Consider the following 15,769-nt stretch of genomic DNA (forward strand, 5'->3'; position numbering starts at 1 on the left):
TTTAAAAAAATTAAAAATCATGACACTGCTAACAGTCAAATAGCACAATATGTAAATTAGCTATTCATAAATATATTGGTATGGGCAACCAACTAATAGGAACCTAAGCAGCTGCTAGCATTACAGGAGACCAGAAAAATATAACCAAACCTGATGGATACAAAAAGCCTTGCAATTTTAACTCTATCCACTTAGGCAAGCATTTAACTTCTGCTCAGCACATCATCCCGACATCCAGGAGGAACTCACCATGTTATGAAATTGAACACAAATCTATGTTCTACCATTCCATGGCGCAGCAAACTGGTACACCACTTTTTCCAATCCACCAACAGATTTTATTTTAAAATACAAATTTTCTATTTTATACAATTGTAGGCATTAGTCCAAATATCAATCTTAATTTTCATACCCTGTCTGATGCATCTTTACCTTTGCAAAACAGTTACACCATTATGACAAACCACATGACACTAAATGTTATCTGACATTAAACCATGTATTAAGCTTAGCATCTGAAGCCAACATGTCTGCATTTACTAGAAGCAAAGCAAAAAAGGCCAATAACTCATTTTTCCATCAATATTGCAATCGTCCTCTGTAGAAATCTGGCAAGAAGTATTTATTGTAAAAATACAAGTTCTGATCTCTAGCAGAATGCATTGTTCCACCTCTCTGATGAGATTTCAAAATGAACCCGAACAAAGCACCCTCTGTCTGATGTATTTAAATAAAGAGTTCCAGTAATCTAAACCAGCACTGGATTATAGTACAAAAGTTGTCAATTCAAAACTGTTAAATAGAACACAAGAATGCAGAGCCAAGAATTATTATTGGGGTCATGGGCAGACGAGTTTATTATTCAGTATTTTATTTAAGTGTGCAGAAAGTGACATTGCAGTACTGAAAAACTCTCATTTTGAGCAGTTACTTAAAATGGAATTGTTTTTCCCTATGACACACAAAATTAATAACTCCATACTAGCATTGAATTTTCAAGTTAGGTACTGGCTAAACGAATACAAATTAAACCAACTTCTAACTTTGGAAAACATACTGAAGAGATTTCCAAGAATGGTTCGAGGGACAAGGGATTACAGTTACATGGATAGACTGGATAAACTGGGGTTATTCTCCTTAGAGCAGAGGCCAAGAGGAGATTAATTGAGGCATTTAAAATCATGAAAGGTTTCGATAGAGTAAATTAGAGAAACTTTCTATGAGTGGCTGAAGAGTAAATAATGAGAGGGCACAGTTTATGGTGACAGATGAAAGAATCAAGGGCGACACAAGGAAAAATTTCTATGCAATGATTGGCTATAATTTGGAATGCACTGCCTAATAGGATAGCAGATTAAGATTCAATAGTACCCTTTAAAAGAGAATTGGATAAATACTTGGGAGAAAAAAATTGCAGGGACATGGGGAAATAATGGGTGTGGGACTAACTGGATTGCTCTTTGAAAGAGTCAGTACAGACACAATGGGCTGATGTGCCTCCATCTGTGTACTATTAAATGATTGTATGATTTTGACTACAATACACATCTGTGGTCCCCATGGCTTAATATGCCATTTGAGCTGAATTATTGGCAGTTTTAAGCAATGAATTCATCGCCATTAGGAACAGAGATAACTTACATTTACCAGATAGAAAAATTTCATACCATCAGTCTGGACTCTATTTGAATCCTGGTAGAAAGGTGAAAGGGCAGTACATTTTTACACTGCATCACCTGGCCCCCAAAATATTAATTTTGTAACTGGTACATTTCAATGGAATGTTATTTTGTTTGAAGTTACACATGACCATGTAGAAGTCACCATACCTCTTCACAATCTCTCTCTCTAATTCATACAATGCCTTCAACAACCAGCCAGCTGTGCGTTGGACAATTACTTTAAATCCTAATTGAGTGTTGCAGTCTTACCAAAAGGGTACTCCCCAGGATTTGGGTTTGAATAAAATCCGGTTCCAGGTGGAACAGGATACTGCTGAGTTGGTTGTACAAATGACGAACGAAACTGTGAAAGAAAAACAATAAATTTCACATTCAGCTATAAAAGCGAACATATCCTAACAAGGTGAACTTCATCAACTGTAAACGATTATACTACTTGTTATTTTTATTAGCAATACTTTACTGTTGTATTGGTGCAGAATACATGTTGGTTATTATTCTATAGATTGCAACTGAATAATTGATCCCATTACAGAATGACTTATACAGTAGCTAACTATACGATACTAAGCAAATCTCAGACTTAATATGAACAGAAGGTGGGGAATTAGAAAAGAAAAAGATCCGAAAAGCCAGTGAGTAATGAAACATGTTCACACCAGCAAGCTCATTGACCACTCATTGCTTTAAAAACAGTATCTGATGGAAATTAATGAAGCAACGATAGCAAGGATTAACCTCAAGTAAAATAACTGACCTAAGTAAAGTGGCAGCATGGTAGAATAGCTGCTTCCCACCATTTAGAGTAACATTAGTAATACCTGCTTTTTAATATTGCTAAAATGTAGCCAGTGGAGTGTCCTGAGGATTGGTATTGGGAACTCATTCCCCACTTACTCAAGTTATCTGAACACAGGCATAGAGGGAATATGAAGCCTTATTGATAAACGTAACTGTGAAGATGAATGCAGCAGGCTATAGAAAGGGAACAAAGTTGGGGAATGAGTAGCTAGCTGACAAATACAATGTGGATAGGTATGTAGTAGTACAGTTCAACAGAAATTACTATAAATGCCAGCATTCTCGAATAAAGCAGCCAAGAGAGCTCAAGATGTAAATACAGTGTGTTAAAGGATTTTAAGTGGAAAAGGCATAAAAAGTGAGAACTGGATTGTGGGTTTTATACATAGGGCTATTTAATACAAAAGCAAGGTAGCAGTGCTGAATTGGTGCAATACAGTGGTTAGGTCACAACTGGAGTATCAGATCGTTTTGGGAACCCCATCATAAGAAGAATACTGAGCCATGGAAAAGGTGTAATGTAGATTCACTTGGATGATTACATTTTTAAGTCAGCAACAATGAATGCAGTGATAAGATTGAGGAGTTAGATTATTTAACAGAAGTTTTCACAATTAGGAACTGGTTAAGAACAGCGAGAACACTATTTTCACTAACCAGCAAATCATTAACAAGTAGACAGTAATGCAAGATTGGTACCATGTGTAAAGAGTACAGTTAGCTAGAATTATTTGCACAATAATTCATTAGGTAATAAATTGCTTTATCACAAGTGGCTCCTGAAGAAAAGTCAAGCAGGAAACTTGAGAAAAATCAAACACAAGAGGAAAATTTTGGGGGAAAAATTAAGTAAAATCCACAGAAGGAATATCCTGCAGTTTTGGACAAAGCATTAATGGGATTATAATGAAAGCAAAATACTGCAGATGCTGGAAATCTGAAATACAAACAAGAAATGCTGGAAATACTCATCAGGTCTGGCAGCATCTGTGCAGAGAGAAGCAGAGTTAATGTTTCAGGTCAGAGACCCTGAAACGTTAAACTCTTCTCTCTGCACAGATACTGCCAGACCTGCATTAATGGGATTAGTCTGAATTGCTCCAGTTGGTGGAAGCTAGCATCTGCATGAGGGATGAAATGGCCTCCGTTGTACTTTTACCTCCAAAAGTGACTGCCCAGGATTGATAAATGAATGCAGTTCTTGCTCCAACATAATACATGAAAGCAGAAAGTGCTGGAAATACTCAGCAGGTCTGACAGCAACTGTGGAGAGAGAAACAGAGTTAACGTTTCAGATCAGAGTTCTGATGAAAGGTCATCGAATTGAAACATTAACTCTTCCTCCCTCCACAGATGCTGCCAACCTGCTGAGTATTTCTAGCACTTTAAAACGTTCTGGAAATAATTTGAAAGGAAACTAAAAATTAACAATGCCCATGGATAAAAGGTTCTTGCCTGGCCTGGAACATAATAAGGTCCTGATGATGGATATGTGGGTATCTGTTGTGTCGTCATCATCATAATAGTCTGTGAACCAGGTGGGTAGACATGGGTAGCAGAGGCCACAGGTCGAGTCGTTGCACTACTCTGAACCCTGGAAGCACTATTCTGTTGCTGGGCTCTGTTTGGGTAGTATTGCTACAGAGAAGAAAAGGAAAACCACAACATAAACACAGACCACAAGCACACCATGCAGTATTCACATTAGAAATGCTCAGCTCTAATCAAAACTTTCAGTCAACTGTCAAACTTTTTGTTCTGTAAATCTGCCATTAGGCAACTTACACAAAACTAGACGCCATTTTACAATAATTTTAATTGTAGGAAGAAGCTAAAATGCAGGTCTAGAAAGGCTAAGATGTCTTAAGAATATTCAGTTACATAAATCATACAGAAATGGAAAACAGTTCCAATAAACTTTCAACGGAATCAACTGCACTAAAGAGAAATTATTAATAAGGGCCATGAGTTTCTGCTTTGGCTGCAATCAGGACGAAAAATCCGCTAGTCTTAAGTGGTTTTTTTCCCTCAAGTTCTGCTCAAACTCATTTCCACATCACTGAACATGAAATCTTCCATGAACCAGTGCCATCTGGCTGTGTTTGAGTACATTTTTTCAAATTTAAATTAAAGGTATTCCAATATATTTCAGAGATAACCTGGTGCATTTTTAAATACAGCTGAATATGGGTTTATCACCAAAAAATAGGCATTTTTAAAGTCAGTGTCTAGTCCACCAGCTATAATAAATAAATGACTTTATAAACTATACAGAAGTATTTACTATTACTCTGGTGTACAGTCAGTTTTAGTAAATGTTTTAAAAATCTAAAAGCTTTTAAAAGGTCATTGCACCTATACAAATAATTTTAAGAGCCTCCTTGAAGACCCACAAATAGACAATTACCAGAAACTCCCAATGATGATTAATTTGAGTGGGAAGGCAAAGTTTTGCAAATTAGCGCAAAGATCACAGAAACTCAATTTGTGCTGGACGTAATTTGTTCTTGAAGTTCCTCAATCATTTGTATTGGTTTGGCCAATTTCAAGCCAATTATGCTGAAACAACCAGAGCAACCCAGTGGAAATTCCTGTCCAATGTATTTAAAGCAGAATGAAAACAGCATCCTCCAATACTGCCACTGTACTAGAATGGAAATTATGCACTGAGATATTTAGAATGCACAGAAGAAAAACCAAGCTACGTCTTGGATGTATTTACTAATGCCGTCCATTCCTCTTCATGTTACTTCTTTCCAGTCACTTGTTAAATTTTCTTGTGAACAAAATGGATGAATTATTTGCAGATTGAAATATCCATTCTCCTTCACATTTAAACCCTGGAAAGCTAAGTGTTTCACAACGACTCCCCCACCCTGCCAAATACATTGCGATGGAGTCGGGGTGGTGGGCGGGGGAGAACAAGATTCCCTAAGCAACTAAATATGCTCTTGAAATTATTTCATTTTTCCATGCACATTACCTATGCTGAGATACAGTAGCTTGAATGGACATGCACTACATACAGAAACTTCACTACCAGTGTGCATTAGATTCTACTGGTTACTTCGGATACGAATATATATGCAAGAATGTCTGCAATCAGGAATCAAACAAAACCAAAAGGAAAACAAAACTATTCACAACTACCTACCCATCAAAAGTACATCCATCCCCTTGAAATTAATATTAAGCAAAGATCGAGAATGTCAGCTGAGGACTTTTTCAAGTTCTTCAAAATGGTGAGTACTGGATTTATCAAGAATATGTAGTTACATAAAAGCATTGTACCAATATGATTTATTTTCAATAACTTCCTACTGCAGTGCTCATTTTAGTCCACTCAAGGAAAACCTGGTAAAGCCCAGAAGATACTTATAAAATCTTTAACAGATTATACATGCTGTTGAACTGGTAACAAGCCTCACTTTTTGCATGCAGCACCTAAAAATAATTAATTGACCTACCAATGGAGAACAAATACACAAATATACAAACAGCTTAGAGGTAGCCTTCCAAGAGTCAGCAAATCTCTTCAAATTAATTCAAGTTGTTACAGAACTTGGATGTTTCTCGAGAATGCAAAGCAGGACAGCTTATCTTCAGCATTTTCAAATGAAACCATAGCCCGGAAAAGAACACCAAAGGGAGGGATGAAAAAAATTTATGCATATTTTAAATATGTACAGCAAGTTGAGGTGGGGAAAAACCACGTTTCTGCAGCAAGAGATTAGCAGGCATTGCATGAAGACATACTTCCATTCATTGGAATTTTAGCTGTGGCACGGAGCACAAGGTACAAGCTATATTTTTTTTTTAAACTCTTTCTGTCCCAAGACTGGACACTTCCAAGACCTTGATTGACCATCCTATCATACTGCTGTCACAACATAAATATATTAGTGACTACCAAAGGTCAATTTTTTTTTTCGCAGCTGCTAGTTATCAAAATATTCCTTAGACTTCTTTCCCTACTGAAAGACCTATGCATCACAAGTATATCAAGATTGAGTGCTACAAATAGAACTTACAATACTCAAAGCTTCTAGAGCAACAGTTGCATGGCTAATAAAAACAAAGTGCTGGAAATACTCAGGTCAGGCAGCATCTGTGGAGAGAGAAGCAGAGTTAATGTTTCAGGTCTGTGACCCATCAGAACTTGAAAGGTCACAGACCTGAAACGTTAAATCTGCTTCTCTCTCCACAGATGCTGCCTGACCAGCTGAGTATTTCCAGCACTTTCAGTTTTATTTCAGATTTCCAGCATCTGCAATATTTTGTTTTTATTTTAATTGCATGCCTAAATTTATTTGACAAAATTTGCAAATGCATGACTTGAGATTGCACAAAGCTGGTCTCCTGAAAATAAAAATATAAATATTCTACAAAGTTCCAGTCACCTTTCAATTATGCTTTTGCCTTAGTTTTCAAAAATAGCTCGTGCCAAAGAGAAATCCAATCAAATCAAAAAGCAAAGGTTGATTTTCAGAGGGAAGCACCTGGCTGTGCTTACTATGCTTTGCTTTCGTGTCAGTTTTTAATTTTCTCAAATGTAGTTCATGCAGCACTGCATAAAAGATACTGCCCACCAGACCGCAGAATATACTCCATGAAAAAATGTTTTTATTTGCTTACATCAATATTCTCTTAAGCAAGATTGACAGAATGGTTAATGCTACACACACTTGTGCCAAGAAAAAAAATCAATTAATTGTTATGACTGTTTTCAATTCACAACTCCAAACCTCAATTTTGTTAATGAATTCAAAATGTTCACAATATATTCTTGAAATCACCATTTATCAGAACACCCTTTCACTAAAAATGCAATGACAAAAAAAATGCACACAATAAAGTCTGAGACAATACCTTTAACTTTTCTGACTATAATGCCCAAAGGCAGGCTTACTGTTTCAAGCTCTTTGAATAGGGATATGTGGTTAACATATATACTTGCGTACAAGGTGAGCCTTGGACAAGACAACTTTTACATCTTACACCCACCCCTCCACCAAATATTTAACCTGAAAAACCCTAACAGTCATATAATTCTCCGATTCTTAAACTATGAACTTTATAACAAATGGCATCCACAAACACATTTTGTCTACCAATTTTCATTTCAATATTCATAGTCATTGACAGTTACTTGCCTCTCCAACACTGATGTTTATAAGGTATCACTTCATGCCAACTTGAACCTTGGCTCCCAATGCTGATATCAACTCTTTTCTATGCTGATCAATCTGGGCTGCTTCAGATTCTTGGACTTCAGCCAGGATCATGAAGATTTTCCAAAGACACCCAGCAAAAGCCAACAGAGACACAATATATCCAACTGCAAAAGCACACCGCACTTTCCTAGGGGCCCCAGAAAACAAGTGGAAAAACTGAATCCAACTGCAGTAAGCAACTTATGTCAAAAGGTGGCCTGGGATTTGAACCTGTTATTTTCTATTTATTCTTCAATTGCCCACTTGTTTTAGTTGTTAGTACACATGCCTCTAAATCTTAAGGAAGTAGATTCAAGCCACACTCCAAAATTTCAGCACATAATTTACACTGACTCAGCAAATCAACACTGAATGAGTGGTGCATAAAAGGTGCCATGCTTTTGTTGGTTCAAATCGACAGTAAAACTACTCAAAGGAAAAGTGTGTTTAGGCAGGATTCTGGCCTTCTTTCCTGCTTCAACCAACAGATTAGCTGATCATCCATCTCACTGCTACTGGTGGCTTTCACAGTGTACACAAAAGCTGCTGTATTTGCCTACGTAACAATCAATGAAGTTGACTTTGTTGAAGCACTTAGGTTATGAGTGATGCAGTAAGGTGCTACAAAGTCCATATTTGCAAAGCACCAGAGAAATGAAGCATTTTTTATTCATTTGTGGGATGTGGGCATCGCTGGCTAGGCCAGCATTTATTGCCCATCCCTAATTGCCCTTGAACTGAGTGGCTTGCTAGGCCATTTCAGAGGGCATTTTTTAAAAAGTCAACCACGTTGCTGTGGGTCTGGGGTCACATGTAGGCCAAACCAGGTAAAGACAGCAGATTTCCTTCCCTAAAGGACATTAGTGAACTAGATGGGTTTTTAACAATAGTTTCATGGTCACCATTAGACTATTTATTAGATTTATTAATTGAATGGTGGGGGTTCGAACCCATGTCCCAGAACATTGGCCTGGGCTCTGGATTACTGGTCCAGTGACATTACCACTATGCCACCGCCTCCCCGCATCAGTTAATAGGAATGCACTCTACTGTTCCAGCACTTTGTTATTTAAACAGTAATTCTCCAAACATTAATCCAGACTCTGTTGACTTTTAAATCTCAAATAGTTCAGAAGGATAGCTCAAGAAAAAGATTTTAAATCAGCAAGAGCCAGGACAGAACTTGGGAGGAAGAGGTGCCAATTACATTTTGCACTGCTGGAGGATCGGAGTGCATTTCTACACTCAGCTACTCCAGTGCTGTTATATTTAAATGGCTTTTCCTCCTGACTCCCTACTTCAGTCTAAGCACCAACTGCTGATTTTAAATTTGTAGACTGCCCGACAAAATCAATGAAAAGAAATCAGCAGCAGGAGCCAGGACTCACGTTGAGAGGGTGAGTTGCCATTTAAGTATCATCTCACTGGAGGGCTGAACAACAGCTGGCAGCAATGCGCTCATATGGTGGTGCAGCTGCTGGATCCATCTTTCTAGAAATTGCTCTGCGAGGAAGAAATCTGAATGAGGGCATCACCCAAAAATGATTTTTATTCCTAAAGTCTTGTCAACAGCCACCTCCCCTTCCACTTTTCAGCAGGAATAAAAACATTTATTTTAAAAGTAAATATATACAGTAAGGGAGAGGAAATTGAAATCCAGACATGCACTGAAAGCCATATTTTAAATCTTAGCACATGTAAATTTACATGGAATTGCATGGGGTAGTATGCAATTACATGCAGTCTGTTAATCGGTTAGTACCTGATGTAAAGCTCGAGGACCTGCAGCAAACTAGGGAAGTAAGAAATAAAAGTCAAATTTAAGATTAGTCAGATAGTCTCGTTATATAGAAAAACATTCACAAGCTTCTCAGGTTTGCATGTTAATCCTGAAAGTTTCTGGACTAATGATTTTGCAAGACCGTTGGAAGTAGAAACAATAAAATTTAAGAATAAGACTTCCAGCTTTCTCATAAGCCTGTTAACAGTGCTCATATCGAAATGCCAACATCTTTGTTAAATTGAAGCACATACAAAGAACGGATTTATGATGTTTGTCCAGGGAAGAATTACCATTCTTCCTTTTGATCAAACCATCTAACCAGCAGGATTGACAGGAAAAAAGTCAGTAACTTTATAAACCTAACAATGAATTTTTAAAAATGGTGGCCAAAATATTCCCACTCTTCAACTCCATGATCAAATTCAGATAACCTAATGCAAGATTTTTATTGTATGCTGTCTTTTCTCAGTGAACTAGCAAACATTGTAGAATTGTTTACAGGCGAGAGCAGTTAGCCTTGCAATGTGATAAAAATGGTAGTTTCCCTGAAGAATTTAATACTCAATGAAGTAAGTGTGACAAGAAACTAGTTCTATTATCAACGTCTATTTTAAATGAGGAACTAATGCTATTTCATTACAAACCTAGTTACAGTGAATGCTTTGTGTCGGTTTCATTTTCCCTGGTCAGGTGCTATGTACTCATTTAAACAAATCACTTATTGGTATAAAAGCTCGTCCAGCTTTCTCCCCAATCAAAACAATGGAGGATTGCCTTATCATTCATCATTCTTCCACACCCCTTGTATTTTTGATGAAACTCACCGTATGAGAACTCTGTGAATGAATGCATCCACCTAGTACAGTATTCACTCACTAGATTCAACACATGCTAATCTCAACATAAGCCCTAGAATTATCTAGCAAGAATAGATGTGAAGTCAGAGGGAAACAAAAATCAAAAGAATCGGCCATGGTTCATATTCCAGGTTGTTTTCTGGTAGTTCCTGATAGGAGGGAGTGTCAAGGAACAAAAGGGACAAGCAACAGATAGCAGGCGGAGATGCAGCGATCAACCAAATACAAGTATACACTTTTTAAGATCACTGTCTCCGCCTATCTATTTACATACACAAGAACAGCATCTTCCGCTAGAAGACTGGGCCAGCTAGAACACATCTATAAGTAGCCTGACAACACTCAATTAAAGAACAGTCATTGGGTGAAATATTGTCGAGCTGCTGGAAACCATGAATCCAAATCTCAACATTGATTAAAGCCTTCAGACGACAGGGAGAAATTGAAAATTGAAGGTTGTCAAGAAAAGGGTAAGATATATATTGCACACTAGCCAACTTTTGCATTAGTGATAACTTACCCATAATGTTTAGATATAGTGGCAACCCAAGTTGCCTAAAGAGAATGTAAATTACACTAACTGGAGAAATAAAACAGTTCATAATTAATTTCAGCATAGACTTCACCACTGGGTTTGATCTCACTTAAACATGAAACTTATTGAACAGCTAAAGGAATTGTCACCAATCGCTAAGTATACCCCAGAGGAATTGAGTTTGGACAGTTTCAACTAAATTAAACTAAGTCACAGTGCAAAGCAATCTTTAAGTACTAATTGACTATTTAATAGGCTCTTAGATTGCTGCTTTGAGTATTCAAAACATCAGTTATAGTAACATGTGCTTTAAGGTTCCTTGTTGCTGAAAGAGGAACAAATAATCTTTTAAAGGCCATATGCTGATAATGGATGCCTAAAAAAGTGACTTGTAATGTCAAAATGTTTTAACAATCATTTTTCTCTTTTAATCAATACTGAAGCTTCATAATGCAAGATGGCAGCAAGAGGGCAGGCAATCTGATGCAGCGATTAAAATACTATTCACTTCAAACTCATCAATTTAACCTGCACCAAAACATATCTCAACACAGTTGACAGGAAAGGCCCTTCATCAGTTCTCTGCTGGACAACCATGGAATCGTTTAGAAAAAGACAGAAGTCTCGTCTTAGCAAAGACAGCCACCTGGCTGCCGATCCAGGTGGCAGCATTAGCCAAGGCTACATAAAAGACATCAGACTGTTCTTAACTCAGCCTGAAAATGTTTGCAATTTTAAAAGCAATGAAGTGTACAGTGGAATGGGAGTTTGTATTCAAAACAATTAAGCTAAAATACATTATACATTATATAAGCTAAAATATTACCCAATTTCTGAAGATTTCCCATTTTACCAGGAAAAAAATTCAGCACTGACCCTGTACAGTAAGCAGGCCAAAAATGGTCAATTATAGAAATATGGCAATATTTAAAATAAGTACAGATACATATTCCAACAGGGTTACACAATGTGTTCACATATAGCTTTACTAGCAATTTTTCCAATCAGAAACCCATTCTTACCTGCCGTGGCTGTGGTTGAGTGTTCATTTGTGGAGATTGCTGTGGTGCAAAAACTACTGTAGCAGTTGTCTGGCCAGAGGGATAGGCTGTCTAAAAACAAAATGAAAAACAAGGTTAATTTGGGGGGCACTGACAGTCAAGTAACAACATTTAACAGCAAAAATCAAACAGCAGCTTTTATTCACCTGAGAGATTCCAGAAGGGGGGGGATGTGGGGCAGCTGGAGGTCCTCCAATAGTTTGGGGTCCTTTATTCATTTCATGTGGCACAGCATGTGGAGCCCCTACTCGTTGTGAAATCTACAGTCAAAGACAAGTCAATGCTGTGGTACTGATTAACACCTGGATTTACAATTTACAAGAGAATAAAGAACCTGATTAGGTCTACCAATTGGTTCAAGCTACAATAAGTAGTTTATTTTTCTTTAAACAGATGAAGGTTCAAAATCCTGCCAGTTCAATAGACACTGACCAACAATAGTTGAAAATAAAAAAACACATTCATCTTGAACAGTATTCAAGGTTTGATATGCAACTTCTAATTCATCATACTAAGTTATTTAAAAACAAAAAGTCACAGGCATTTCAAAAACTCTACGTCAGGTCACAGGAAGGAAATTGATGTATAATAGTGGCCTTACTCTGAAGATTTCCCTACAACAGTGACCCAATTTTGAACTTTGGTGATAAATGAAGTTAATGAATCAATGGGCAAAGCTACTACCAGATAAAAAAATTAAGGCTAAAAGAGCATGCATGGATAGGATAGTATATTCCACAGCCCAATCGCTAAAAAATGTGTTCAGCATGACTGATTCACTTCAATGAGAAAAAAAAATCTAGGAAAACAAACAAAATGACAAAGAGGCTGTCTCAGAGGGGCCACACATTTTACTCCCAGTTTAGTGCTTTTAAATCCAATTTTACATGATTAGGATAGTAACTATTAAAGTCAGCAAATGGCAACTATCCTACATCAATGCATGAGAACGAGTAACAATTTTTCTACTCCAATAAAGTACAAACATTCCTGTCACTCAAGACTCCTAACTCGGTTAAAATTGCAATTTTGTTGCCAGGGATTTGGGGGGGGGGGGGGGTGGTGGAGATGGAGGAGGAAGGAAAAAGAGAAAAACATGATAATTATTCATGCACTGAAGCATAACCGTTCTAAATGTCTTTATTCAACATAGGGAATGATTTGGAAGCTTAATTGCAATTTAACTAATCTTTTCATATGTAAAATTCAAAGTGGGACACTACTGTAATTGAAAGAACATTACATTACCCAGAACCTTAATCTTATTCCATTCGAAATGGAAGTGAATGCACTGTTCAGTGTGGAACTTACCCACACAGACCAAAAGTTCCCATCCCTGATCTGTACTCAGTTAGCTGACGTCAACTGAGGTGGCAGTTGAAGTGCTACAATTGGCCTCAGCACTCCTGGACTAGGGAAGTCGAGAGAAAAAAGAAATCAGCTAAGCACTCCTGTTCTTGATTGCTATCCAGTGACCACTGCTAAAAAAATACATGTTTGGAGCACAAACTCAGCTTTGATATACTCAATTGTCAAGTAGTCTACTTACTCTTACTGTTCCAGTATAGTCACTAGAAAACATGAGTGGACCCCAGGCTAAGAAAGAAACAGACTCAGTTGTGATGTCCCACAAGTGAAACAGCCTGCAATATTCACTGGTTGGACTCCTACATGAAGGATACCACTAGGGTAGGGCGCTAGAGAGCAACCCACACCTGTGGAATCAAATGCCATGTGTGCAGAAGACTGCATGGCTAGTGAACTATCATTGGTGTTCAAAAGGTTAAAATGGTAACATACAGGTTTATGAAGGGGGTGGAGTAGGAGCACACAAGATTGGAAAATGCAGCCAGAATATAAATTTTTAAATTCATTTTCATGGTTTTCAGGAGGGGTCAGGTTTCTTTGTGCAATACTAATGGAGGGATGGATTACTGAGGTAATATAGGTTTGCACAAATCTTATTCATTGTTTGAATGATGTACAATTGCACAAACTAACGCAGCAGCCACTTCAGCCAGAGGGTACATCACAAACCTCAAGTTTAGCAATGCTATGATCTTTCTCCTGTTATCTCTTTTCAACCCCTCCAATCCTGCACTCTCCACTTTCTTCCCCTCAAGGCGCAGGCATATTCTAGACCATAAATGGCTATATTCACATCAGACTTCACTGCTGCAATGCAGTACATAAAACATAAAGGACGATTTAGTTATGTTCATTAAGTCAACACCAGGTCCCTTTTGTAGAATACTCTTAGTGACTCTTCTCCTATCTAAAATACATGTTCTACCAAAAATGTTTGAAAGATTGAACATATCAGATTTAAATCAATAAACCTGCAGTAACGTTGACAAAGGCAAAAACTGTAACTTCATCCCATAATCAGAATGCAAGAGTGCTTAAAAGAATGCATCAAAACCAAATAAAATCACATAAAACTGAATAAAGTGAAGTTATACATATATTTTTGTCAAAAATGAAAACACTCAGGACAAAAATTTGGGGTGAACTAGAAAAAATGGATTTGGACTGAATAATTTAAATAAGTGCTTACTACTGCCTTCAAAAGGAAAAATCTGAATGAGTTGAGGTGCATCATTCGCACCTCTCTGCATGGAATGCGATCAGTAAATGATAAGTGACTGACAGTAAACTGCTCTGCACCAATGTAGAGAACATTCCTAACAAGAAAAGCAATTGTTTACACCACATCAGAAATGCAGTGTACTGATAATCTTTTCAAGTTTAACTCCAATTTTGAAATCCATCTTCTTGGGAAAAGCACTTGGAGGGGAGGGGGAGGGGCAGAGATAAGAAACTACTGTATTAATTTCAACATTAGAAGGCACAATTCTAATCAAATACTAGGGAACTTTTGCAAGACTAATGTAATTGTGGGAATCAAAGCTTGGAATAGATGACTGCCATATAATCATTCAAGCTTCATTTAACCAACACATTTTGTTTTTTGCCTCTTAAGGTGCATCATTCTTGCATTGTTTCCTCCAACTGCCAACTAAAAATGTTGCCATCTGCAGTGAATGACTTGTCAGGTCTCCAGCAAAAGCAACATAGCCCTGACTCTAGATGAGTCCCAGTTCTCCCCTCCAAGAGGGAAGTGCTCACTATCTCCTGACAGGTACCCCAAGTGATACATCCCAGAACAAAGATCAGCAAAAGAATTGGATTCAAACTGGCACTCTCCACTACTACAATGTTTCAATACACTACCTAACAGTTGCCATTTTAGAACTAGAAGCTAAATATTGTTTTACAGGAACCCAAAACACATTAGAACAGTAAGCTTTAAATGTTGAAAAGGTACAGAACTACTGAAAGTATATTGCCATTAACATTTACATTCTTTTTAAAGTGTAGTACTTCCAAGTTACCAATCAGAAAGCCATAATAAAAAGACACATACTGTGTTGAAAGGTCCTGCAACAGGAGGTTGTGGAAAGTCGCTCTGTGCTTGTCAGTGTTGATCCTCTGGCAATTCTGTCAAGCCAACAGCAAAAAGAAAATCTCACATTTCAAGACATTATTGTATCAAAAAAAATGCACTTCATATACTAATAATTATCACCAATATAGAAAGTTCTGTAGTCATACCTATTGGTTTATTTCATTCATAAGCTGTTCATACTATAAAGTTCATACTATGAAGCACATGCACTTCCAATGAGAAGCAAAAATGCTTTCTTTCAAAAGAACTGAAATGTTGCTTCAATAAAAGATGCATCCACTTGCAAATGGAACACCTAGACCTGGGATTCCCTGCATATTTGCAACCAGAGACATATGCAATGTAGGCGCAAATTAAATGTGGCCCAA

At 37.4% G+C, this 15,769-nt stretch overlaps 1 protein-coding gene across 15 annotated transcripts in view; it reads right to left on the reverse strand.

Moving 5' to 3' along the window:
* Positions 1-15,769, reverse strand: part of eif4g1a (eukaryotic translation initiation factor 4 gamma, 1a) — a 130,817-nt gene that overhangs the window by 88,106 nt on the left and 26,942 nt on the right. For 5 of the 15 annotated variants that reach the window (XM_068042306.1, XM_068042313.1, XM_068042307.1 and 2 more), the window contains 6 exons: positions 15,360-15,433; positions 12,079-12,234; positions 11,894-11,983; positions 9,459-9,488; positions 3,939-4,121; positions 1,932-2,025 (listed from right to left, as the gene is read on the reverse strand). In XM_068042306.1, the coding sequence (XP_067898407.1) occupies positions 1,932-2,025; positions 3,939-4,121; positions 9,459-9,488; positions 11,894-11,983; positions 12,079-12,150 (469 nt within the window). In that variant the 5' untranslated portion in view covers positions 12,151-12,234; positions 15,360-15,433. Of the gene's footprint in view, positions 1-1,931; positions 2,026-3,938; positions 4,122-9,084; positions 9,183-9,458; positions 9,489-11,893; positions 11,984-12,078; positions 12,235-13,243; positions 13,344-15,359; positions 15,434-15,769 lie in introns of those variants that run through there. The other 10 variants (XM_068042316.1, XM_068042315.1, XM_068042309.1 and 7 more) reach the window with 6 other exon arrangements.

The sequence above is a fragment of the Heterodontus francisci genome, chromosome 11, assembly GCF_036365525.1.
Source record: "Heterodontus francisci isolate sHetFra1 chromosome 11, sHetFra1.hap1, whole genome shotgun sequence".
NCBI lineage: Eukaryota > Metazoa > Chordata > Chondrichthyes > Heterodontiformes > Heterodontidae > Heterodontus > Heterodontus francisci.